Consider the following 26,955-nt stretch of genomic DNA (forward strand, 5'->3'; position numbering starts at 1 on the left):
AATTCGTTTCGCATTAGAAGAAGTTACAGCAGCAGATGTTAGTGTAAATGCGTTTGGTATTACCTTAGAGTCGCGGCATCTCTTCAGAAAGGTGAGAGACTCGATTAGCTGAGCCTTCTTATCCCGGAGCTTGTTGAAGGATCTCAAAGTTATGTGGAAACCCTCCCCGTAGAGGCGGTTAAATTTCGATTTAAAGCTTTCGTGACTGCAGGGATTCATCTTCTTGGTTCTTTCGGTAAAGTCACGTAGAAGGGAAGTAATAAAATAATAAAAATAAAACATAATAAAACAATTCTCACGACGTTTCGGCCACAACGCAAGCAGCCGTCCTCAGGTGAAAACCAGGTCCGTCGAGGCGACAGAGTCTGAATGAAACAGCACACGAGCTTGGAGCATATATATAAGCTGGGCGCATTGACAAAGGAATTTGCATTTCAAAAGGAATTTAGCATATTTATGGGAAATGCAGGAATGTGATTAGTACTGCATATGCATGTGCATTATGCAGGATTAACAGCATCAAAGGGAGCTGCAGTTACTGCTGCTGCAGCACTTGCTGCTGCTGCAGCAGTTTCTGCTGCTGCTGCACTTGCTGCTGCTGCTGCACTTGCTGCTGCTGCTGCACTTGCTGCCTTATCCATTTTAATATAACACTATGTATTATTCTACCCACCCTAATGTGTATCATACTGCTATATGTTTACTGTACAATTACGACACCATACATTACTCTGCACACTGCACCATGCCAGTGAGTGGAACGCGGTCTGAAAGTCACCGTAAACGTGAACGCAATCAGTTAAGATCCGAAATGGTTTATTACGTCCTTCCAATGATTGCTAAGCCAGAATCCATCTTCTCGGTTGAAATTGTCTCTGTGTTTGTATATGTGGATCGCCTCATGAACGAATCTCTCATGATAGCCAGATGGCTTGCAGAGAACCTCTGTCTTGGAGAAGTCAATGTCATGTGAGCCCACTGAATTGTAACAGTGATCTGCCACGGCTGAGGTGTTTGTCCTACCGTGTTTCAGGTCTGCCTTATGTTCACGGATGCGGTCCGAGACATGTCGTTTGGTTTCTCCAATGTAACTGCTACCACAGAGGCAACTTAGTTTGTAGACGCCAGGGTACTGTATGTCTGGAACCACATCTTTTACAGACGGGACCAGATCACGGATTTTATGTAACAGTCCTATTTCTGAAGGTTTGAAATCCGTTTTAGCTAAAGGACTAAACTTTGCAGTCACACCTAGACACATACCAGTTAATGATATAATTGCTCGAGTAGATGTAGCTCTCAAGGGCTTGAGTCACATCGCTGCAGACGTAGCAAGATCTGAAATCTCTGTAACCCTCAAAAACGCTAAGATGCCAGCTAGCAACATCAGCAAAGATGAGCGTTTTGAATTAGCTCAATTAAAAAAGAGGGATGACATTGTCATCCTCTCAGCCGACAAAGGCAATGCCACTGTCATCATGGACAAAATAGAATACAACAACAAAATTCAAGAACTACTCAACGATGGCAGCTATACAAAAATAAAAAGAGACCCCACCAACAGCCTCGTCTCCAAAACCAACAACATCATTTCTGCTTCAACCGCATTAATTGATCAGACCAAACAGTTCTCGTTGAAACCTTCTGCAGCCAGGCCACCAAGATTGTACGGCTTGCCAAAGATACATAAAGAAGATACACCTCTTCGTCCCATTGTCTCTACTATCAACTCCCCCACTTACAAACTGGCTCGTTTTTTGTCCGAAATCCTACGGCCTTTCACTGGAAAAACCACCTCTGCAGTACTAAACTCTACTGACCTGGTATCGACAATCAAGGGGATTGCCCTGTCCCCAGACGACCTGCTTGTCAGTTTTGATGTAGTTTCCTTGTTCACCAAGGTGCCTGTGCCTGACACCATCGCAATCATTGAAGACTTGGTTCATCAAGGACTGAATGCTGGGGTACCCCCCCTGGTGAGACACTGCTTAACCAATACATACTTCACCTGGAATGGAACCTTCTACAAGCAAATTGAGGGCACCCCAATGGGCTCCCCCCTATCTCCGGTTGTAGCCAACATCTTCAATGGGAAATTTGAGACGGACGCCATCCAGACTGCCACTCTACGCCCGACCTTATGGAAGAGGTACGTAGACGACACTTTTGTCATCTGGCCACATGGCCGGCCTGCTCTAGACCAATTTCTCGACCACATCAATTCCATACACCCAGCCATCAGATTCACCATGGAAGTCGAAAATGATGGCAAGCTACCCTTTTTGGATGTCCTAATCAAAAGGAGACCTGATGGTTCAATGAGCCACTCTGTCTACAGGAAAGCCACCCACACGGATGCTTATCTAAAACCGGATTCCCACCACCATCCATCCCAGAAGAATTCCCTCATCAAGACTCTATATCATAGAGCCCAATGCATCTCCGACCATGAACACATTTCCAGTGAACTCAAACACGTACGCCAAGCTCTTAAGGCTAATGGTTACTCCGACTACACAATCCGCAAAGCCATCACTCCAACCATCAAGAAGGATCCTGTTGAGGAGCCTTTCAAGACCATCACCTTACCCTACATTGCTGGGGTCACAAAAAAGATCTCCAAAATCCTGATTAAACACAAGATCCAGGTCCGATTCAACACAGTACATAAAATCCGTGATCTGGTCCCGTCTGTAAAAGATGTGGTTCCAGACATACAGTACCCTGGCGTCTACAAACTAAGTTGCCTCTGTGGTAGCAGTTACATTGGAGAAACCAAACGACATGTCTCGGACCGCATCCGTGAACATAAGGCAGACCTGAAACACGGTAGGACAAACACCTCAGCCGTGGCAGATCACTGTTACAATTCAGTGGGCTCACATGACATTGACTTCTCCAAGACAGAGGTTCTCTGCAAGCCATCTGGCTATCATGAGAGATTCGTTCATGAGGCGATCCACATATACAAACACAGAGACAATTTCAACCGAGAAGATGGATTCTGGCTTAGCAATCATTGGAAGGACGTAATAAACCATTTCGGATCTTAACTGATTGCGTTCACGTTTACGGTGACTTTCAGACCGCGTTCCACTCACTGGCATGGTGCAGTGTGCAGAGTAATGTATGGTGTCGTAATTGTACAGTAAACATATAGCAGTATGATACACATTAGGGTGGGTAGAATAATACATAGTGTTATATTAAAATGGATAAGGCAGCAAGTGCAGCAGCAGCAGCAAGTGCAGCAGCAGCAGCAAGTGCAGCAGCAGCAGCAAGTGCAGCAGCAGCAGAAACTGCTGCAGCAGCAGCAAGTGCTGCAGCAGCAGTAACTGCAGCTCCCTTTGATGCTGTTAATCCTGCATAATGCACATGCATATGCAGTACTAATCACATTCCTGCATTTCCCATAAATATGCTAAATTCCTTTTGAAATGCAAATTCCTTTGTCAATGCGCCCAGCTTATATATATGCTCCAAGCTCGTGTGCTGTTTCATTCAGACTCTGTCGCCTCGACGGACCTGGTTTTCACCTGAGGACGGCTGCTTGCGTTGTGGCCGAAACGTCGTGAGAATTGTTTTATTATGTTTTATTTTTATTATTTTATTACTTCCCTTCTACGTGACTTTACCGAAAGAACCAAGAAGATGAATCCCTGCAGTCACGAAAGCTTTAAATCGAAAATGTTTTGGTCTATCTGTTTGTGTTTCTCCGTTGTGGTGGGACTTTGTAGGATGAACGTTGAGATTTATCAGGGCACAGGGTGATCAATGAGGTCTGAATTGGTCTGTAATAAGGTAGGGCACTGATAAGAAAAATACAGGTATGTAACTTCCAAAAAACGGAACAGACACATGATGAATAACCGCAGTACGAATATTCATATTAAATACGCATATTAAGAACCACATTTTTATCTTTACGAATTATTATTTTTGTAACGAGTGTTTGGCTTCTTGTGGGAGGAAAGTGAACTCAGGAGAAACCCCGCAGTGCACAAGAGGGGTTGACGCTGCAAAAAGGTCTGTACAGATGGATTCAGGAATCCACTTTCTTTACTGCCATAACCCTTGCTTCCCAATCACTTTATCACAACAGGTGTGCACCACAGCAGACACTTTTAATATAAATTACGATGTTTATTTTATATTTCAATCGCTTTATATACAAAGCCACAATCCTAACTTACCATGCAGTAATATAAATGACGATTTGCCAAACATTAAATACATTTCAAATTACTCAAGAATTACATTTGCTCATGCACATTTCGAGTTGAGGGTCAAGTTTTTACAAAGCAGACACGTCTCACTTAAAACGCCCTTGCTCTGTGGAAAGTCAGCACCATAATAATGTGGAATTTCCACCATTGGCTCTGGACCACCTTGACCAGGTATGGGGGTGGGACCGCCGCCCAGATCTTGTTTCTGGGACGCAGCGCCACTCATTGGGGGTCCCTGATCCACGCGGTTTGGGGAATTGCCTCTTGTCCAATTTTTTGTTCAAAATGTTCCGGTGTCCTAATTGTCAACAAAGTGGAGTGGGAAGGGAGACACTGTCAAGACCCGTGGACTTCGACTATTTAAACAAACAAAAAAACCCCGCAAGCATACTCAAACACATTCCTGCGGAGGGAGCTGGTAGGAACGTTGGGTTGCTCGGTCAATGGCCAGGGTCAAGGGCGGCGTGGTGTTTTCCGCAGATATGCCCGACTGTGAGGGCGGGCACAAGCCGGCGTGAGTAGGTTAAACGTTGAGTTTTATAAGGGCACCACGGGGTGACCAGCCCCTCCCCACCCAGCCCCTCCCCTCCCACCCAGCCCCACCCTCCCCACCCAGCCCCTCCCTGCACGACGGACACAATAATCCCCTGTGGGCTGGTGTAACCAGGAGGTTCCTACCAGTACCAGATCCAAGCAGAGAGACGGGAGTCATTACACAGGCTTTATATCAAATAGTGGCATCATCAACATCACCATAACCACATTCCACCATCATCATCATCATCACATGACAGGAACGCGCGCACACCCAGCCAATCCCATGCGGTTACGCATTCCGCAACCGGGAGACAATTTAACGGGGAAATAACCAGTTTCATGAAACACTTTAACAGTGAGAAGAAAATAGTATTTTTTAAAATATTTTACACCGCTGTACATCACAAACGTGAGCACAAGCGTCACGTGCAGTGTGTGTCGCAGTGCAGCCCATTTTAAACAGAGCCTCTTAAAAATGAAAACATTTAGACAGTCTCAGGATGGATATCAACTGGTAGTAATAACACAAACACAGGCGGGAGTTTGAACTGAAGTTAAGTGTCACCGGGTGTGACCAAGCGTCCAATAGCCTACATTCCTATTGTGTGGGTGGAATTTCCCAAGATGGGCAGTTCATACCTGTCAACCCCATACGATTTACCCGTATTCTTGTACAGTTGTTAGGTCCATACGGCATACAGACAATCAATACGGGGGAAAAATATATATTTTTCGTCTATTTGTTTGCGTTTCTCCCATGTGATGGTACTTTGTAGGATGAACGTTGAGATTTATAAGGGCACGGGGTGACCAATAAGGTCTGAATCGTCAAGTAATAAGGTAAGTGCACCGATAAGGGGTTGACAGGTAGAGTATTTACACAAATTCGGTAACCTCTCAGTCAGAATTTCAGATTCAACACAATACGCATGGGGAATCATTTTGGAAGTACAGTATTTGTAGTTTTGTGACGGGCAATAAAATCCTCGTGGGTCGACTCGGCTAATCATCCCTCGTCAGGTCACTAAAACGGGTCGCAATCGTTGTGGTGAAATTAACAGTGATTATCCTATGGAAGAGACTCGCCCCCGCCATAGGAATGTGGAAATTCCACCACTGGCTCTATCGGCCAGTGCTCATTGGAGCAGGAAATCCCTTATGACTCCGTTTGTTTTTCGTACGTCCGACATTGACATTTTAAGAGCATTCCCCCTTGATTAAGTCGCAATTGGTTGATATTTTATGCAAAAAAAAACCCCACTGAATGGTTAAACTAATGATTATCCACCTTTTGAAAGGGTACGGAATATACATCCGAAATTGTGGATTTACCTAAATGCTTAAGTCTGTATGTTGAACTTCTTTCGCACAGCACGTAGCCAACCTATGCTGTAATGAGTTCACTCGACTTGCTATAATATAACTGCCAGAGGAGCAAAGTTAACCAGACCTGCTCACAGCCGAGGCCAACGTCTCAACTGGTGTGGATCGATGCCAGGTTTAATACACCCGTCCACCGATGTTTTATTGTGAAAAGCATAACTGTTGTTCAGCATCTTTAGACATTATTTCTTTGAGACAATCCACACATTAAGGTTGTATTGTACGATTGTAAAGGTAAAACGGGGGTGGGCCCAAAACCTCCAAACCCTGCGAGCCACATACCTCAAAACACACACGCACGTGGCCACGTGCATTTATAAATCGGTGGCAGTGTCCCATCGGGAGGACTTGTCTGGCTCCGCTGCCATGGGGCGAGTGCATCGAGCCGCTCCCACTCATGCAGATGTGTTTTCGTTTTTTTTCTCCTCCAAATAAAGTTTGATTGACGAGTCCAAAATGAGCTGCGTCGAGCCGAACTTGACCTTGCGGTGAGATCACTCCTGGTGCATAACTTGAGCCAATGGGGGGAGGGGGGGGTGACGAACCCAGCGGACAACATGCAGAGTGGCTGGCTCTTCATCGTTTCTGGACTGCTGACAAAATCTGCCCTCTCACCTAGGGGTTAAACAAAGATCTCTAAACCCAAAGCCATGCATGCCATGGGACAGAAGAAGAAAAATATAAACCATCGACAACAAAACCAAAACACAGCAGTGTGTCCTTGAAAGAGCGTGTGGGTGGCTATACCGTTTCCCGCATTTAAATAGATTGAAAATGGCACTCCCAAATTTCAGATATACCGACTATAATCACCCAGGAATGTCTGTCCTTAACGCTCGTGACGTCACTCCACATTGACCAGCCCCCCTAATTAATATTCATGAGCAGGTGACGTCCTCCAAATGGAAACCCACCCCCCACTCATAATAATTAGCAGCTGATGTCACTCCACATGGGGGGACGAGGCGCCTCCTCCCCCATCCTCGGCGTCAACTTACAACCCTCACTACAAAGGCAGAACCCTCACGTCACGCGATCTCTGTAACGCTGTTGAGACATCAAAGTAAAAAGGACGTCTTGATGAGCAAGGGATTATTACCTTAAAATTAAATAGGTCTGTGTCACCGCGCCCTTACACATTGCACACGCATTAATGCAATGAATATCACGTCGCGGTCTGTACAAGTTTCAGATTTACTGCAATACATCCCGGTCCTTGGACGGGCAAAAGGCGAGTTGAACGATAAAAAGCAAAGATATGCCGACTCGGCTGTCCACTGTTAACCTCACGCTGTGCCAAGCCGCCACGTGCCAGGCAGTCCCAGTTTAGTATTGCACTATACTGTAGTGTACCTTGTACACTTACTGCTTCACCCCACCTCCAGACCGAATTGCCATATTTAAGTTGTTCCAAAGTTACGTTATAACATTCACGTTCGATGCTATGTGGCTTAACGTAACGTGAATGTGTCGAGCGCTTAATAAAATCACAAGCTGAAAATGGGCTCAATGTTGGGTCTTCATGGAAGTGACGTAGTTTTGCGAAGAAAATCAGATACGCTAGGACACTCCAGCTCTGAATGACCCCGGTATTTCGAGGACCCACTGCTGCACCTGTGGGATTTTCTTAAGCCCGACAAATTCAGACCTAAACCCAAAGCAGAACGGAGGTCAGGTCAGGGGTAAAATTGTGTCTACTCAAATCGCTCCTTCTTCTCTGCGGTTTGATAAACGACGCAGGGAGAGAACGCGTAAAACCTCAGTGAGTGCAGGTGGGCGCTTTGCTCGCTCGTTACACCCGTCCAGGCAACGTTCAGCGCTGCTGGCCAGCGCTAAGATCTCAACTTCATTGTTTACTCTCTGGGAGAAGGGACGAGGGGAGACGGGCAGAATGATTCAGGGAGACAAACGAGACGCATGTAGAAGGGGGATAAAAGGCAGGCACAGTACGTCGCATATCCGACCGTCACATATTAGCCATGACCAAGTATGCGCCCGCACCCAGTGCAGTATGAGCGCACGGCGCGATTCGCATTTGCCTAGACGATAAAAAATGTGACCGTTTCACGCAGTCATGTTATTGTTAACTTCGCGTACAATCGCTTACTTCGAAAGTACACAGGTAAGCATTTCCCCACCTTCACAAGAGTCTGCGCTTCATTTTTTTCCAGTCCCCTATTTGTGCTAGGTTGTGCAACTCATTTTCCACATTTTCACCAATCTGACCACGTTACACATACGAGTCGGATATGCGACATTGTGCTGTAAAAGGAGATGCACTGGACAGGCACAACCAGGGGAAGCAGTGGTGCAAAATGGACACACACAAAAAACGCGAGGCAGAGAAAGGCCCACGAGTGGGTGTCACGTGCAGCAGATTCAAGCAAAGGGCGGACGCAGAAAAATCTGGGAGCGACTGGGGCAGGAATCGTCATCTCTATCCGCACACCGATGGATACTTTTCCGGGTCGCTGATAGTCTGGAGTAGGCGGTAGGTGAGATGATGGTTTTGAGAAATGCTAGGAGCTGGGTAAAGAAGGCCTGGGGCACAAGAGCTGCAGGATCAACTCACGCACGCAAACAACCTTCACGCAAGCACGGCACACACACACACACACACGTCTCCCACAAAGTGGAAACAGAGGAGTCACTTCTTTTTCACCTCTCATAATTATTAACGCTATCGTCTCGTCTGTACATGCAGTGCAACAAGTGTGCAAACTCATTCCCCGAAGAAAACCGTGTGGGGTTTGTATTTTTTATAATCGTTAAGCGTAAGTATTTTTTCCATTGGCACATCCGAACCGAGCCGGCGCAAGGCCTTTCGTGGTACAGGGGTCGTTTTTCCACTTGCCGTTTGTCGAGTCAAAACCAAATTGCGATCATTCTGGCCTTGCAAAACATCCGAATCCAGCTTGGTGCCAAACAGGGCCAGGGGCAACAGAAGTGCAACTCAAAACACAGCATCACCGCCTCATCTACATGCCTCTTCGAATTGTCCATTACGTTTGAAATAGGCGGCACACGGCTCGGATTCTACAGTGGAAAAACCTGGCGCCTCTTGAACTGCGCCAAGTTGGTTCGGCACAGTCCAGGCGAGGTTCGGTAGTGCAGTGGAAAAATAGCATTAAACGCGCGACATTGCGCAACAGCCGATGGGCGGGCGCACGGCGACCAGGACGCACAAGCGACCATGGGAGGGGGGGGGCGGAGGTCACAGGAGATCAAAAAAATTGCGACGAGGGAAGTCGCGCTCAGTCGACCAATCAGACACAAGTGCGTTGGCGAGGGTCTCAACAGATTGGATGTCACGACGCAGGAGGACGTGGGTCAGAGTCGCTCTGGATGAGAGGAGCTTGTGCCAACTCTCCACGCGCTCCCAACAACCCCTTACAAAACAGCCACGCACGGCAAACCGACTGCAGCCCGGCTCCTGGGACTTCAGTTCCTCTTCCTCTGTGCGCACGCACTACTCGTGCCGGACGATTGGAAGATGTGGAGACTTGCACGAGCAAGAGTTCATCCCCGTGAAGCGCCTCTACGGTTCGCCCTTCCGGGTTAACCCTGCCCAACGTAGCCTGACATTGAGGTCACAGCCGAAAAGGGGCACGGAGGGGCGGGCCACAGGTCCTGAAGTCAGAGGGAAGTGCTGTGGATTCCAGATACAACCAGTGACACCCACGCTCATACCGCCACATCCTTTCACGACAACGCCACCCACAACTGTACAACCCCCGTGCCTGAGCCACCACCAACCCCCGTTTCTCTATGACCTTCAGGATTCCAGAAACAAGTTTGTAACAAACTCCAGCAAATGACAGCGTGTGGCGCTTAAACAGGGTAATGTAGTACTAATCATTAACACCGCCAAATATGTTACAGTAGTATTCGATGTGTCGTACTGCGGATACCCCACGATAAATGACATTACGATGTTTGCGTATAATAGAAAACCCAATAGGTAGAAACAATAAACGATTTAGCAACCTTATTTTATATTCAAATTAAAGGGGACTCAGTCGGTGGTGTTATACAATCCGCGACCTTTAGCGGAAAGTGAATAAACTTCCCACAATGCAACAAAGGAGAGCTTAGGGATGGACGTGCAACAAAAATAGGAGCCCTGCCACGTGCTACTGACGAGTGAATTTGACACAAAACCGCGTCGCGAGGAACCGATCGGATTATGACCGGAACTTCGGGCCGTTTCCAGCCTGTGTGGGTGGTGTGGTCGAGCCGCTGGGCTTTCTCGTGGATCGGTACTCCGCAATCGACGCCGCAGAACGAGCACGACCGAGCGACGACGCCCTTCGCTTCAAACTACGAAGGAGAGGGGGGGGGGGAATTATTTTCTACGTCGATTGAAAACCACAGATGTCAAAATATTCCGCTGAACTTTCCCTGCCCCCTTCCACCCCAACCTCGGTCCACCCCCACGGTTGCCGCCGTTTGTCGCAGACCTCGCAAATTTTGACCCAACTCTCTTTTTTTTGTCGCTGAAAATGTCCAGTGGCTGCCACTGGAAAGAGGGACTTGGAAACGCGGTCCAGCACCACCACCACCCTGACCGCCGCCGCCGCCATGCCCTCCTCGCACCGCATCATCAGTCCACCTCCTCCATGTCGGTGAATGCCAGCGGGGAGGCCGGCACTGCGGGCTGGACAGGCGGGTCGCGCAGCCTGGCGCCGGCAGAGGACAGCGCCGCCAGCTCCGCCGCGCCACCGCCCGGCGCCTCATCCTGCAGCCAATACGGCGGGGGGGGGGGGGGGGCAGAGGCGGACGAATGGCACACACGGATGTCAGAAGCCGCGTGCGGGAAGCATGTGGCGAGATTCACGTGGAGTTTGGATCGTTCATCAGTCAAATCCAGTCAATCTCTCAGTGGGAGGTCGCTCATTCTCCACTGCTGCCACCACCTTCCGTGATCCCCCAGTGGTCCATGCTGTCAACTGCCTGTCTCTATTCAAGTATTGCTACAAGTCCCTATTGAATTTAGTAAACCAGGTATGTGAGAGTCAATCTATCCGGCTCTCTCTCCAGAGTAAATTTTGTACGTAAAATTGGAGGAAAATATTCGTCAGATTCAAGTTCAAAGTCAGAATCGCTCGCCAAGTTGACCCTGCCCCCGTCCACGGCAACGAACCCTGAAGCAATGGTCGGAGTGCGCACGTGGGACGCGAGTGAATCGACCAGAAACACGACATTCCTTCCGCGATGAAACCTCCGTGCGTCAGTGCCCTGGCTGCCGTGCGTCACTCGCCCTCGTCACGCTCGCCATTCCAGTGAACCCCCCCCCCCTGATTGGCACGCGGGCGCTTCGGCAGCGTAAAAAACACGTGCACTGAAGCAAACTCCGTTCACCGAGTGAGATCGGAGAGAGGGAGGGTACGCACATGATGGGACACGCCGACACAGCAATCAAACGCTGCAGCCGGTCGCTCCCGTGATGTCTTGTCATATGACATGACAACTATCACGAAATGAGTTTCTCATAAATGTTGTCATTGTATTTAGCATTTTTTTTACCGCTCTGCTGTACTTACAGTACAAAAACAACTTAATTTTAAATCTTAGCGTCATTCATGCAAATTAAACCAGAAAACATTCAATATGGCAAACCACATTGAAATCAGACATTGTACGAGAATACCAAGAAAAATAACACAAACAAGATCAAGGATACGGCGGTGAACACAACACGAACACGAGAGAACACCACAAAGACACAACACCGACACAATCATAGCCACAGGAAGAGAGTTGCACAACGTTAGTACGCTCCTCCATCACTTTAAAGCCCACACAGTGTTGCTGATGAAGTTCAAATTTTTTTTACTAAACCGAATCGATCGCTGAATAAAACCACGCCTCGCGAGCCGCTCACCCTGGTGCTGACGGCGCCGGCAGTACCGGCATTGCTGGCACCAACCCCAGCGTGTGGGGCTGGTGGTGCGGAGGGGCGTGGCACGGGCGAGTCGCGGCGCCGGTAGAGCAGCACGTAGGCGTGGCGGGTCACTACATCCGACTCGTCCACCTCCACCACCGCGCTGTCGTCAAACAGCCGCCAACCTGCAAAACAGAGTGACACGGGGCGGTGAGCGACACGCTCGGCATCTGCAGCAGACGTGCAAGAGCGACGTGATCGAGCGCGGCGAGCGATGTCCGTGGTCGAGGTCAGAGTTGCAGTGCAAGTGCACCGAGTGTATAACGCGTCAACGCTGCGATCGTGCTGTGGGTGTGGTGTGCGAGGGCCAGTGAGAGTGCGGTGAGCACGGTGCGTGTGTGCGAGAGTGTGCGGATTGCCGTCCCGAGTCCGGTAAGGGTCGCGTGATCACCACCGCGATCATGGTGGTGATGGTGGCTGCAGAAATTGTGGTGGTGGTGGTGTGGCAGTGCTGGCGATGGTGTGGCCATGATGGTGTTTGTGCTCGACACATACCGATGTGGTTGTGCCGCGTGTCGTGAGCGTGCGGCAGGCGTGCGAAGGCCGTGTAGTGGCCCCCCACCATGCCCCCGTAGTGGTTGATGACTCCGTACAGGTCGTACACGGGTGGGGGTCCCCCACCCCCGGGGCCCTCGCCCCCCCCGGCACCATCCCCGCCGCCACCGCTGCAACCGCCTCCGCCACGCGTGGCACGCACCCCAAACTCGCTCAGGTCCAGCTCCCTACGGGGTCACCAGCATCACAAGGAGTCAGGGTGGTGAACTTTGCCAAAGTGTGCGAGTGTGCACGTGCGTGCGTGCACCGGTGTGCGTGCTTGTGGGGAGCAGCGGCGCAGTGCTTAGCGCATCGCACGACAAACCTGGCGAGTTGAGTTTGATTTCCGGCCACGGCCAACGTCAGTGGCAAGTGTGTGTGCAGGAGGCTGTGTGCAAGTGCAGGAGAGTGTGTGTACACACACCGGTATGCTTGTGTATACGTATGCTTGTGCGTGTAGACACACGTGCAGGTATGTGTGTGCGTACACATACAAGTGTGTATGTTAACACACGTGCAGGTGTGTGTGTGTATACACACAGGCATGTGCGTGTGCCCATGTACGGGTGCGCGTGTTCATGTACGGGTGCGTGTATGCACGCCACCCCACCTGACGGGGAAGGCGACCATGCTGTTGAGCTTGTCGCGCCACAGGAGGTTGCGGAAGGAGAAGCGCTTGAGCTGCACAATGAGCACATTGGGCAGGCGCCACAGAGACAGCTGCTTGGACGCCTGCCGGTGGGTCTTGCACACGGGGCAGTACCTGCCGTGACACACAAAGACAAAGACCCCCCGCGTAGCCTTTAACAGTTGGGGCAAGTGGTGTCAGCGAGTAGCACCCATGTCAGTCGACACCATGCACGGTCACCTTTGTCTCCGCACAGCTGATGTTTACACACCGCGCCAGGTACTCATTTAAGGCCGAGTCGACCTAGGGGAGGCCCAGGACCAGTTCAGATACTCGTCACCGGTGTTGGCTGCGAGTGGAAATCGAACTTGGGTCACTTGGTTCTTAGCGCAATGCGCTAACCACTTTACTACCACTCCACATACAGATCTAAATGGGCAAAAGACAAAGATCCCCTGTGTAGCCTTAACAGACTTTTGAAGCAAGTGCTGTTAGCGAGCACCGATGAAGCCCGGCACGGTACACGAGGGGGTGGGTGGCCAACTACACGTACACACACATGCATGCACACAGGTATGTGTGTGTGCGCGCGCGTGTGCTTTCTGCACCCACCAGGCCTCCTCCGGTGCCAGCTTTTCAGGCCGCGTGAACAGCTGCAGGCACTGCTGCAGGGTCACAACTCCGCCGGTCGCCCCTCCCATCTCCCGGGTCACCACGGCGACAGCGTCGCGGTAACGCTCGTGATTCCTCCACTCCAGCACAAGATGCGCGTCGACGGGGAGTGCCAGAGGCATCTCGCCTGAGTCCGAACACACGACAGAGACGCAGAGCGACACAGTTCAAGTACAGTGTGGATTGATACAGCGAGGTCACAATGCGACTGCATCTCAAGACGTTGTGCAGAAACAGTGGCTCATACACTCACACAGAGACCCACAGACTCGCATAGACCCAGACTCGGAGAGCGCCTAAATGTGAGGGCATCCCTATGCGAGTCTAAGCGTCTCCATGTGGGCATGTTTCCGAGTCAATGCAGTACTAAGTGGATGTAATAGTAACACAATGGGGCAGTACTTTGGGGTTATGTCTTAGATTGGGTCTCACTGGGGCAGTACTTTGGGATTATGTCTTAGATTGGGTCTCACCATTTGCCTGACACATGCACACAGGTGTACACAAACATGTGCCCGTGCGTATGTGTATACGCATATGCACATGTTTATGCAGGCTGATAAAAATGTATACGTGCAGTGTGTGTGTGTATGTGTGTATGTGTATGTATGTGTGCCGACCCAGGTTCGATTCCAGCTCATGGCCAACACCAGTGACGATTATCTGAGCCGGTCCTGGGCCTCCCCTAGGTCGACTCAGCCTCAAATGGTCGACTCAGCCTCAAATGAGTACCTGGTGCGATGTGTAAACATTGCCGCTAGGAAGACAAAGGCGGCCGGGCGTGGTTTTGGTCACCTTTATAGTTGCTCGCTAACAGCACTTGCCCCTACAGTCTATTAAGGCTATACGGGGGATCTTTGTCTATGTGTGTGTATGTGCACGCGCGAGCAAGTGCACAGACGTGTACACGCCGTACCTTTGTCATCGATTTCCGACTCCTTCCCATTCTCCACCAGACGAAGCACGAATGGAAACTGGGCTCCGGCTAAAAGAATCCACGGTCAGGGAGAGAGGGAGAGAGGCGAGAATAGGTGGGTGGACAGAGGGGAGGGGGGGGGATTAAAACACATTCCTGCGGAGGGAGCTGGTAGGAACGTTGGATTGCTCGGTCAATGGCCAGGGTCAACAGCAGCGTGGTGTATTCCGCAAATATGGCCGACTGTGAGGGCGGGCACAAGCCGGCGTGAGTAAGTTAAACGTTGAGTTTTATAAGGGCACCACGGGGCGACCAGCCCCTCCCCACCCAACCCCTCCCACCCCCCACCCAGCCCCACCCAGCCCCTCCCCACCCTCCCCACCCAGCCCCTCCCTGCCCAGCCCTTCCTTCCCCTCCCCACCCAGCCTCACCTTCCCCACCCAGCTCCTCCCCACCCTCCCCTCCCCACCCAGCCCCTCCCTGCACGACGGACATAATAATCCCGTGGGCTGGTGTAACCAGGAGGTTCCTACCAGAAAAATGTGCCCATAGTTTAAATCGCCATGCCAGGAAATCGAACCAGCCACATCTGGATTGCAAGTCCAGTATGCAAAAGGAACAGCATTCATCAGCATTGATCTTTGGATCACCTTCTTCTAAGTACTCTTTGTTTTTTTTCGGTAAAGTCACGAAGGTAAAAAAACAAATAAAATAAATTAAAACAACTAAATTAAATCATGACGTTTTGGGCGCAACACAAGCGTCCTTCTTCAAGTGGGGACAACGTGGCTCTTAAACACACTTAAGCGGTTGTGCTTTCGCTACGTTGTCCCCACCTGAAGGACGCCCGAAACGTCGTGATTTCATTTAGTTATTTTCATTGATTTTAGTTTTTACCTACGTGGCTTTACCGAAAAAACACAAAGAGTATGAATCCTTTCAGTCACGAAAGCATCAAATCTAGATTGTAAATTATTATTATCATCCCCTCCGGCGACGCTCACCTGTTCGTGCCACCCCCCCCTTCGCCGCAGTCTCCTCTCCCTCGGCGGACATCGCCGCCGGTGCCGCGGCCCGGGCCCCGTCAGGCTCCGCTGAGCCCTGGGCCTCGCCTGGCCCCGTCGGCCTGGGCCCGGCTTCAGCTTTTGGGTGGGAGGAGCAGGGGAGAGCCGGCGCGGCCGGGTGGTCGTCGCTCGGGGAGTCACGGGGAGGAGGAACGGGAGGAGGATACTCCCTGGGCAGTGGCGTCACCGTGACCGACAGCCTGACGGACAGAGACAGCACGCGTATGAGGCGTGTGTCGAGGTGCATGTGTAAAGCACAGCAAGTTAGCACAGTAGGGGGCACAGGTGGTGCATCAGCCAGTCATCTCAGTCAGTCGACCCGTGGCACCTGGGTCTGCCCCGTGACCTCCTGCCAGCGGGCGTTCGACACTTCACGTGGTCTCTAGGTGCACATGGCCTGGCACAAGCGTCGTGGTGACGTCACCGCCACTTAGTGGCGAATGGCGGTTGTTGTTGTTGTGTGCGTGTGTAGGTGGGAATCGGTACGGTAGCGGTGAGCACGCTACACTACAAATCCGGCAACCCGAGTTCAATTCTCGCTCACGGCCAACAGCGGTGACGATTATCTGAACCGGTCCTGGGCCACACCTACGTCAACTTAGTCTTACATTCATACCTGGTGTCGTGTGTAAACATCAACACTGGGGAAACATAGGTGGTCGGGCTTCAGTATTGGTGAGTGTATGAGGTGTGTGTGTTCTTGGCGAGGTGTGTGTGTTCTTAGCGAGTCGCGGTCCGTAACCACCTGGCCATGCTGCTGGCTGCCTCTGCAAGTGCGGTGTAGGTGAGCCGCGTGGCCGGCAGTGCCAGCACGAAGGGGCTGCCCACGGGCTCCGGGCGGCACACGTGACGATGATCTTCCCAGTGGCTCTTCTGGCATGAACTGCACAAAAAAAAAGAGTAAAAAAAAAAAGAGTAAAAAAAAAAAGCAAAAAAAAAGAAAGATCCCCCATATAGCCTTAACTGATTGTTGGGGCAAGTGCTGTTTGCGAGCTCCTAAGAAGACCTGTATGGGTATTTACACATGCGTAAATACACAGGGTATACTAACAAAAACTCACCCCAACAACTATTATATGCACACACACACAGAAATACATACATCAGCACCAAATCACTGTCAACCACAGTGGCTCTGGTTGTGGCTGTTTTTGACAGTGGCTGTGGTTGAAAATGGCAGCTGTGGCCGACAGTGGTGGCTGTGGCCGACGGTGGTAGTTGTGGCTAACAATGGTGGCTGTGGTCGACAGCGGTTGTGGTTGACACAGCTGGTGTTCCCCTGTCTTTAACAGCGCTCTCTCACGTGTTGCAGTAGCTGACACAGAAGCACTTGGTGCATCGGCGCAGGCGGGCGGCAGGACCCGGCGTTTGGCGGCAGAACGCGCAGGCGAGCACCGGCACGGCAGACACCATGAGACGCTACATGCGGTCGGGAGGGGGGGGGGGGGGCGGCACTTAGCACGAGGCTTCAGCATCGGAGAGAAATTGATATTGGAAGCCAAACAGATTTGAGCCTGGTAAGGAGTTAGATGTCACACTGGATGGGAATTACAGGTGTTGTAGACTCGAGGCTTACGGGGCCAGCAGAAGACAAAGCGTGATCTTCCAATGAATCAGAGTGGTCTGCACTTACCAAACGAGATTCTTAGCTCCGTAAAAACAGGATGCTCGCGGCTCGCGGTGACGGGGGGGGGGGGGGCTCAGAGGGCAGAGACACTGAGCCGGCACTGCTGGTATCCTGGGTTTGAATCCTCGTGTCGGCTGCCTGCGATTAAACCGGGTTCTAGCATCGCGAGTTCATGGTCTCAGCCTGGTCATCAATGACTCGCATAGAGTCTTATAGCTATGGAGATTTGTAGTGTTTAAATCTGCGGGTTCATAATGGCTGTGTCGGGGTAAAGAGACGGGACCTCTGAGATGCCATGATGAATCACAGGTGGTGAGTCTATCAAGGTGATCATAATGGCCAAGTCCAGTGCACTATTTCCAACACCATAAACTTCCCGGGTGCAATCACTGGTGCCGGGCGATTATCCCAGGAGGTTCATAATGGCCGCGTCAGAGATACTGAGCCAGCACTGCTGAGATTCTGGGTTCAATTCTACTGGGACTGGGTGTCTCTCTCAGGAGATTCATAATGGCCGTGTCAGTGTGCTAGCCAGGGGCACGGTTAAGGGAGTGAGCGCACGGATGGGCGGGCGGGCGGACGGACGGGCGGGCAAGCAGGCACCTGCGAGACGGACATCACCACTAGCTGCTCGTGCTGCCCCGTTGGCGCCGGCAGCTCGAAGCAGAGGAGGCGGCTGCCCGCGGGCAGCACGTCCAGCGGCTGGGGGGGCAGCAGCACGCGCCGCAATGCCGAGCCGCACACCTGCAAAGGCAAAGATCCCCCGTGTAGCCTTAACAGACTCTTGGGGGCAAGTACTGCGAGTGAGCAGCTACGAAGGCCGGCATGGCCCACGAGGGGGTGGGTGACCAGCACCCAAGCTCGGCCGCCTTTTTCTCCCGAGTGGCGATGTTTACACACTGCACCAGGTACTTATTTGAGACTGAGTCGACCTCGGGGAGGCCCAAGACCGGTTTAGATAATCATCACTGGTGTTGGCCATGAGCGGGAATCAAACTCGGGTCACCGGGTTAGTAGCGCAGCTCGCTAACTGCTCCCCACACATGCACGTACAAGCACACAAACACGCGGGCGATATACACAAACACGCATGTACACATATGTTTATTCGAGTAAGCATTGTTTTACTGAGTGAGCGTGTGCTTTTGTGAGTGTATGAGTGACTATGCGAGTAGGTGCTTGTGAGTGAATGAGTGGTGGGGTGTGTGATTGGGTGAGAGCACGTAGGTTGCTGAGAGCGCAGCGAGTGGGAGAGAGGAAAAGAGAGTGTGGTCGTGCCTCAATGAGACGCAGATTCTCCCGCTCCACACCCGTCTGCTCCGACAGCGCATCCAGCACCTCCAACACCCTGGCCGCTTTGTCAACGCTCGCCGTCACCTGCCCACGGTGCCAGCACATGGGAGAAAATGGCGTCACCAGTGCTGGTGGTGACCAGCTACAAGTCAGGCACGGGCAATCGCCTCCCTGGGGATCGCGTTGAACAGGGGGCGGCCGTGGCTCTGACTCGCGAGGGGTTGTTGTCGGCAGATGCGACCAACAGGGGCGTAAGCGGCAATCTAACTCGGGGCGCCGGATTCGTAGCGCGGCGCGATGACCATCGTGCAACAGTGTCCCCGAACACAGGGGCAGGGCTGTAGCTGCGTTTCACAGGGGGCGGCTGTAGCTGCGTTTAACAGGGGGCAGCTGTAGCTGTATTTGACAATCGGGCGTGGCCGTAAGTTGCATTTGACAATCGGGGATGGCCGTAAGTTGCATTTGACAGGGCAACTGTCGTGTTTGACAATGGGGGCGGCTGTAGCTGTGTTTAACAGGGGGCGGCTGTAGCTGCGTTTAACAGGGGGCGGCTGTAGCTGTGTTTAACAGGGGGCGGCTGTAGCTGCGTTTAACAGGGGGCGGCTGTAGCTGTGTTTGACAGGGGCGGCTGAAGCTGTGTTTAACAGGAGGCGGCTGTAGCTGCGTTTAACAAGGGGCAGCTGTCGTTGTGTTTGACAATAGGGGGCGGTTGTCGCCGTGTTCGTTGGGAGCGGCAGTGTTGGTCACCTCGCGCGGCGAAGAAGCGGCGTCTCGAGAGTAGAAGTTCACGTTCAGCATCCTCTGCTGCTGCGGCAGTGGCACGGGCAGGTACAGGAAGGGGTCGAAGGTGATCGACACCTGTTCGGCAGAAATCATGGGCGGGGGGGGGTAGAGATGGTACGGAGTAATGCGATACGTGTTAGGATGGCCGCGGGCTCTACTTCACAAAAAACAAAGATCTCCGTGTAGCCTTAACAGACTTTTGGGGCAAGTGCTGTTTGCGAGCATCGATGAAAGCCAGCACGGCATATGAAGGGGTGGGTGGCCAGATTACTTGACAGTGACGGTCAGTGCAGGTTGAAGGCAGCGAACAAGAACGTGGAAACATACAAGCACAGGAGAGTTGTGGATCCCTCTGCACTTCCCTCTGCTGCCCACCACGTATCCTCACAGCTCTGTAATTAACGTGTTTGTGCGTGGCGGTTGCCCATCCAACGACTATGCAGGCTCAAGCCTGTTTAGCTTCTGAGGTCTTACAGGATCACGGACGCATACCCAGTGATCTGGTCGTGGTTTCAATGTCACAGCGGCGGTGAATTGACATTCTGTCTCGGGGTCACGTTGTCAGCAGAGGTCACGCATGGGTCATCGCCAAGATTAGTGGCGTAGCTTCCGAGTGTGCAGCAAATGCACCTGCACTGGGGCCCACGGGCCGGAGGGGCCCAGGTACTAGGCTATTAAGAGAGGGGAAAACTGCATAGGTGTGGAGGGAGGGGGGGGGGAGGGGGCCCCCACCTTGCTGCAGACCGGGCACACAAGGGTCGACTTATACTGCCCCTGGAAGAGGTCGACCACGAAGGAGTCGTTGCGTTGCCTGTGACGCGCCCACGCCTCCTCCGCCACCACCTGCATGCGCGGGCGAGCAAGTGAGCAAATGAGCAAGTGAGCGAGCGAGCGAGCGCCGGTGGCGCCACGGTGAACGGGCGAGTTGGTGAACAGGAAGGGGGCGAGCGTAGAGCGAGGAGAGGGGAGATTAAGTTGATTTTGTTCAACCAGGTGAGAACTCAAGAGACCAGGATAGGAGTCTCATTTAAAAGAGTTACCTGGGGCATTAGTCTGCCAGAATTAGTCTGCTGCTATGTGGGTGATCCCAATTGAGTAATCTGCAGTATAATATTTGAATTTGGTAAATGTGGAATCCAACGCCGGCACACGATGGCCTACTCTTACGAATGAAGTAAGGAATCTTTTAATGTCCATTGAGCGAAGCAGACAGCTCATGGTGTTTTTATGGTTATCATACACTGCAGTATTAACCAGGGCAGCTGCTGGAAACCGTAAACCTCTGCAGCTGGGTTACGTCACTGCCCGGTAGAACAGGCGACCAAGGATTGCACATTTGAAGAATCTCACAATTAGTTCTGATGAGAGCAAATTATGTTATAAATTTTCACCCAGTGCTGAGTGACACCGCTACTGATGTCAAGGAGCGATTCATTTGTAAAAACCGTGACGAAGGGAGAGGACGGAGCTGGTTAACAACGTGCGGACGAACGAGCGGACAACTACGGAGGGACCCGGTGGTCGCCCATGTCAACCGTGCCGCACCGCGTCGGGCCGCCCGTCCGAGTCCACGGTGGCCGTGTAGGGCTTGTGCCGCACGCGGTTGAGGTCTTCGTGGAGCCCGTCCAGCAGGAAGGCCATGAACTCCTGCGCGTCATGCTGCGAGTAGCCCGTGAACTGGCACGCCTTGCCACCCACCACCGACTGCACACAAAGACAAAGACCCCCCAAAGAGCCTTCAATAAGACTGCTGGGGCGAGTGCTGCTGGCGAGTATAACCTACGAAGGCCGGCACGGCACACGAGGGGGTGGATGGACAGCACCACGCTCGGCCACCGAATGCACAAATGGGTGTACACGCACACCCCTCTGTCCCTCCTCCCCTTCGTCCCCGACGTGGCACCTTGAGGCGGGCGGGCGCCACGGCGTCCTGCGTGCCGCTCCACAGCGTATGCAACAGGCGGCCGAAGCAGGAGGCGAGGCGGCCGCCCGTGCCCAGAGGATTCTCCATGTTCAGCTCGGCCTCGAAGCCCTTGTCTGCACGAGCCAAGTAGCGGAGTAGCGCGGCGAGGGACAGGGGGGGGGAAGGGAGAGTGGGGTGAGGGAGAGAGGCAAAGGGGAGAGTGGGGAGAGGGACAGCGAGGAGAGAGACAGTGGGGAGAGCGTGGGGAGACGGCATACAACCAGGTCAATGCCACTGCTTCACAATTGTTTGGTTAAATTTTGATTTAAAGCTTTCATGACTGCAGGGATTCATATTCTTGGTTCTTTCGGTAAAGTCACGTAGAAGAAAAATAATAAAACAATAAAAATATAAAACAATAAAATTCTCACGAAGTTTCGACTGCAACACAAGCAATCATCATCAGGTGTGAAATCCACAACAAGAAAATTTGAAAAAACCGCCACACCTGATGATGATTGCTTGTGTTACAGTCGAAACGTCGTGAGGATTTTATTGTTTTATATTTGTATTATTTTATTTTTTCCCTTCTACGTGACTTTACCCAAAGAACCAAGAATAGCTGTTTGGTTGCCATTCTCAAAGCAGCTGCTGCCCCAACAAGTACTGCCAAAGCCGCTCGTACCACCGCAGACATGGCTAAAGTTACAGGTGCTGAAACTGGTGACATTGCCGCTGTTACTGCTGCTGGTGCTGCTGGTTCTCACCAAGGAAGAAGTCCCTGAGCTCGCGCGTGTTAGACAGGCACTGGATGACGCTGCTCATGAAGCAAGTGTTGCCCAGGTTGATGAGCCCCGTGTAACCGTGGCGACGGCCCTCCACCGCCTCCCGGTCCCCGTCAACGTGACAACGAATAGCCACCGCTGCCCCTGCCACCGCCCCCTCCTCCTCGTCGTCCTCCCCCTCATCGTCGTCACGGCGACCGGAGCGGACCATCGGGGGCTGAGGGCGGAACATGGGACAGCCATCAATATCACCACGATGATTAATCGGACGTTCAATCGTTCCCGAAAATGTCTACAAATGACACTTGAAGCTCTGCAAATTATTATTTCAAATCAGAAGTATATCTGAAGAAATGCCCCGCCCCTCCTTCAAGAATACCCCGGAACTTGTTGGTGCTGCCCTGACTGTCCCGGCCATCGCGGCTCCTTGTTATTGTTGTTGGTGGTGCCGGGCCTCAGTTGCACGGTACCCGGCCATGGCGCTGAATTGCTCTCTTTCCCCTCTCCTACGTTTCCCTTGTCTCGCAAACATTTTTGGCCAGAAGGCTTATGAAAAATAAGTTAATACCTCAGTGGGCTTTGCCTGGTAGGATGGGGATGGTTTAGTTGTATTTGTATGTGTTTGGGTGATTTGTTTACCTTTCTTGTACTTTGCACTATTATCATGCTTTTGTATTGTTCGTTGTTGTAACGTTCTTACCCGCACCAACTGGACATCTGTGAAAAAGAGCTTTATAGCTCATCGGATTCCTCCAGTATATTCTGATTGGCATGGCTGGCTACGTACGGTGCGAAATAAGTTCAAAATACATGCATACAAAGCATCTCGAAATGCAACTGCATTAAAGTGTTGCTGTCTAAGTAGAGGCGGGTTATTTAATATACTTTCTGGCGAGCCGTCGCAGCGTCACCATACACTGCTCCACATTGGAATTCCCTCCTCCAACGTTTCGTTCCTCCAAGCTCTTAAAATAGCCTTGCTCAAGTCAATAAAAGTATTACACTGTTAGCTATTTCAACCTTGACATTGCCGTTTGTTGTTTATTATTAGAAATGTTTTGTTTTGTTTATGGGTGTATTGATGCAATGGTGCTTTGGGTGGCAAATCTGTGCCAGAAACGTATTACGTGTTAAGCAAAAATAAATTGCCTTTTTACATGCTAGCCACTTGAAGTTTTGGGCCTTTAGGCCATTGGGCCCGCGCTCAGGACGTCACGAATTCAAACAAACGTTGTTGGTGCAAGTGAGCAACGCGTTACGATCACGTGGGCCGACTCGGCGCTTCGCCAAACACACACCGCGCCGCGCTCCAGCGTCCTCTGGGCCGCCGCAGCAGCGCCCCCGCTGCCGACGCACGGAGCACAGCCCAGCGCCGGCACCACCGCCACCTCCATCTCGGACTCCGCGCCATTCGCGGCCCTGGCGGCCGCTGTCGCCGTCGCGTTGGCGGTGACGTTAGCGGTGCGGTTGGCCCTGGGCTCAGCGAGCGGTTCGCCCAGCTGGCCCACGGCCGGCGGCTGTCCCACTTGCTGCCCGGCGGGCGCCGCAGTCTTCCACGCCTCGCTCGCCGGGCACGCCACCCTGGCACCTCCCACTGCACCTTGGAGGCAGCGCAACGAGACCTTGCCATAAGTGACCATGCGTCGCACGGGGTTACGGGGGTCCACGAGCGAGGTGCGGGGACGGTGAACGGAGTGCCAAGGGTCGACGGACAAGGTTAGATGTCTCCTAGGTTGCACCGCGTGTTGTTATCTCGTCTCGAGGATGCCCGACGTAGTTTCAAGCGAAACGTCGTATCTCATTGGCACATTTGGTTCTGAGAATTGTCCTTCAAACTTACCGTTTGGCCGGAACAATTACAATCAACGCATGAAATCCTCGTACATGTGACAATTTTATTTGTCTGGCCATGTCAGTTGGCGGAGGCTCTATAAATGCCATGAAACAGACCGGATCGCCACGCGGCGTCACCCAAAAATCGATCACGAATCAATCGCCACGGCAGTGTCCCAGTGGGCATTAAGGATTCCACCGATTGAAGGAACCGGTGAGGCGCGACACACGAGCACACGCCACGCGCTTGTGCGTGATCGCACCAGACCTTGGTTGGACGGAGCCTCGAGTGCGCCCCATTTCTGGCTCTGCTTCTTGCGCAGTTTTATTTCCACCACCGCCATCCGGTTCACGAAGGAGCACTCGTCGGGGGTGATGCCGTTTCTGCGTGGACGCACACAAAAAGACCCACCCTATAGCCCAAACAAGAATGTTCGTGCTGTTAGTGAGCACCTATAAAAGGTAACCTCCACCTTCCCCCCCCCCATGGAGTGGACTCACCGCAGCTTCACTTGCCAGCTGAACACGGTGGGGCCACTGCCCGCCACGCCCTCCTTCTCCAAGAACTTCCGGTCGCTTTGACAGTCGCACGCACACAGAGGGAAGCAAGTTAATTGCTCAGCTGTTATTTTATCAGATTGGTCGATAAATCGACCGGCAGAGGCATCGGCTGCCAAGGAAATCAGAGCCCGGCTATAGATTGATTAGCCACGCATCTCCTGCGGCGACCTCACCTGCTGGTGAAGATGAGCGTGAAGTCGTGGTCGCGGAAGATGACGTGCGTGTCGCTGGGCGCAATGTCGCGCTTGTAAACCTGCACCCCCACCGAGTCCGCCCCCACCTCGTACCAGCCGTGTCGTAGGGACGACACGCGCCGGGGCTCCGGGGCTGGTTACCGAGGAAGCGCGGGAAGCGGCACACGGGGAGCGACACGCGGACACAGATACACGGAGGTGGTGACACGGGGGAGAACATTGCGCACAGACACAGGTAGAGATGCAGGTAAGGACATTGAGCTGAGCACACCCACACCGAGGTAAAGAAGCAGGTAAGGACATTGCGTACACACACAGGAGGTAGAGATGCAAGTAAGGGCACACACACACACAAACTCACCTGCTAGCGCACATAGTCTAACTCACCAGTGCACATCAGAGGTGGGCTGCTGAAGGTCTCACACCCCGCCTCCGATGATACCGACGACCCCAACTCCTCCCCGTCCACTCGACTTGTTCCTGCTTTCAGCTCTGCTGCATTGGGCTGCAGACTGTACTCTGCCACCTTCAATACAAGTCACAAATGCGGCTAAAGTTGAATGGAATACTGTTGGCACACCTGGGGTGTACACCCAAGCCCCACACCTCACTGAATTCAAGTCATAATAATAATAATTGACATTTGTAAGGCCCACTTCATCCGTAGATCCCAATGTGCCGTGTGTGGAAATCAGGAAATAAACAGAATCAGGGTGAATGGTCAGAACTAGAGGGTAAAGGCCAATTTAAAGATGAGTTTTCAAGACAAGAGATCTTAAGACTCGGATTGTCTTATTAACGAAGGCCAAGTGTTCGATCGTCTGGGAGCTGCCCAATCACCGCAGGACAAGAGGATGAGTGTAGTGAAAGCACACACGGTATACGGGTTCCACTGGCAAAGATCACCTCCTGTGCGGGTTCCACGCTCGTCAAATCCTTCCCCCGGGGCGACGGCGGTGACGACGAGGACGCCACCGTGCGATGGCTCGGTCCACTCCCCTCGCTTGGTGCTCTCAGCGGCTGCCCCCCTGAATCCAAAGCCGTGTTCACAGGTGGACTGTCCCCCACTGCCACCTCCATGTCCTGCCCCACACTCTCAACAGGGGTTTCCACCTGGCTCTCCATAAGTGTGGCTACAGGGGTTTCAACCTGGCTTTCCAAAGGGGTGTTTAGAGGGGACTCAACAGTGGTCTGAACAGGGGTCTCTACCTGGCTCTCCACGAGTGTGGCTACAGGAGTCTCAACCAGGCTCTCCATAGGGGTTGGTACAGGGGTCTCTACCTGGCTCTCCATAGGGGTTGGTACAGGGATCTCCACCTGGCTCTCCATAGGGGTTTGTACAGGGGTCTCTACCTGACTCTCAATTGGGGTTGGTAGAGGGGTTTCTACAGAGATTTCAACCGGTGTGGTCTCAACAGGGGCCTCAACCTTGACTCCCGCCGGGGCCTGTGTGTCAGGCTCCGTCAGGAAACCATCGGCGGACACCGGCGTGAGGTCCGGCCTGGCGGTCGACGCAGCGTCCTCCACCACAGTAGGCAGGGATACCGCCGCCTCCACCACCACTCCCTGTACAGCCGCTTTCGCCGCAGCTTTGCCACCGCTGCCACCACCGCTGCCACCACCGCCGCCTTTTTTCCCAACAGGCCTGGGAGGGGCGCTTGCCGGCGGCGCTGCCTCAGCCAGCGATGGTATCAGTGCTGGCGCCACAGCCGCCACCGTCTCCTCGGCTTCCCTGGCGAGCGACCGGTGGGGCACGATGCCGGTGCCGTTGCCGGTGGTCGATTTTGCCGATTCCGCGAGACGTGGTGGGGAGACACCGGATGTTTCGGTCACCTCCTCCGCCGGTTTCTTCTTCTGCAAGAAGAACCCAAAATGTACAGAGTCTCCGCAACGTCCCATTCATCATCATCATCATCAGTCACCGTGTATCGACTGCTGGATGAAGGTTCACCCACGTCATCCCCAATCCCTCACGGCCCATTGCTGCTACAACCGCAAGTGAACTGATGTCCTCGCTCCATCTAAACTGCCCTCTCAGATTACCCGAGTAATCTGAGATTACCAATGCCATC

General features: G+C 52.4%; 1 protein-coding gene across 5 annotated transcripts in view; it reads right to left on the minus strand.

The window, feature by feature from the left end:
* Positions 1-4,934: 4,934 nt before the first annotated feature.
* Positions 4,935-26,955, minus strand: part of LOC133356584 (ubiquitin carboxyl-terminal hydrolase 19-like) — a 29,571-nt gene continuing 7,550 nt past the window's right edge. For 4 of the 5 annotated variants that reach the window (XM_061574176.1, XM_061574174.1, XM_061574175.1 and 1 more), the window contains exons 5-26: positions 25,790-26,737; positions 25,271-25,409; positions 24,863-25,016; positions 24,630-24,704; positions 24,397-24,512; positions 23,594-23,895; positions 22,278-22,512; positions 21,511-21,644; positions 21,153-21,311; positions 20,340-20,450; positions 19,572-19,682; positions 18,810-18,908; positions 18,135-18,275; positions 17,208-17,323; positions 16,650-16,787; positions 15,845-16,104; positions 14,841-14,909; positions 13,865-14,051; positions 13,235-13,387; positions 12,586-12,812; positions 12,031-12,215; positions 4,935-10,884 (exon numbers count right to left, since the gene is read on the minus strand). In XM_061574176.1, coding sequence (XP_061430160.1) covers positions 10,750-10,884; positions 12,031-12,215; positions 12,586-12,812; positions 13,235-13,387; positions 13,865-14,051; positions 14,841-14,909; positions 15,845-16,104; positions 16,650-16,787; positions 17,208-17,323; positions 18,135-18,275; positions 18,810-18,908; positions 19,572-19,682; positions 20,340-20,450; positions 21,153-21,311; positions 21,511-21,644; positions 22,278-22,512; positions 23,594-23,895; positions 24,397-24,512; positions 24,630-24,704; positions 24,863-25,016; positions 25,271-25,409; positions 25,790-26,737 — 4,194 coding nt within the window. In that variant the 3' untranslated portion in view covers positions 4,935-10,749. The remainder of the gene's footprint in view (positions 10,885-12,030; positions 12,216-12,585; positions 12,813-13,234; positions 13,388-13,864; positions 14,052-14,840; positions 14,910-15,844; positions 16,105-16,649; positions 16,788-17,207; positions 17,324-18,134; positions 18,276-18,809; positions 18,909-19,571; positions 19,683-20,339; positions 20,451-21,152; positions 21,312-21,510; positions 21,645-22,277; positions 22,513-23,593; positions 23,896-24,396; positions 24,513-24,629; positions 24,705-24,862; positions 25,017-25,270; positions 25,410-25,789; positions 26,738-26,955) is intronic. The other variant, XM_061574177.1, reaches the window with a different exon arrangement.

Source organism: Lethenteron reissneri, chromosome 54, assembly GCF_015708825.2.
Source record: "Lethenteron reissneri isolate LAM-NWPU_2019-01 chromosome 54, ASM1570882v1, whole genome shotgun sequence".
Taxonomy (NCBI): domain Eukaryota; kingdom Metazoa; phylum Chordata; class Hyperoartia; order Petromyzontiformes; family Petromyzontidae; genus Lethenteron; species Lethenteron reissneri.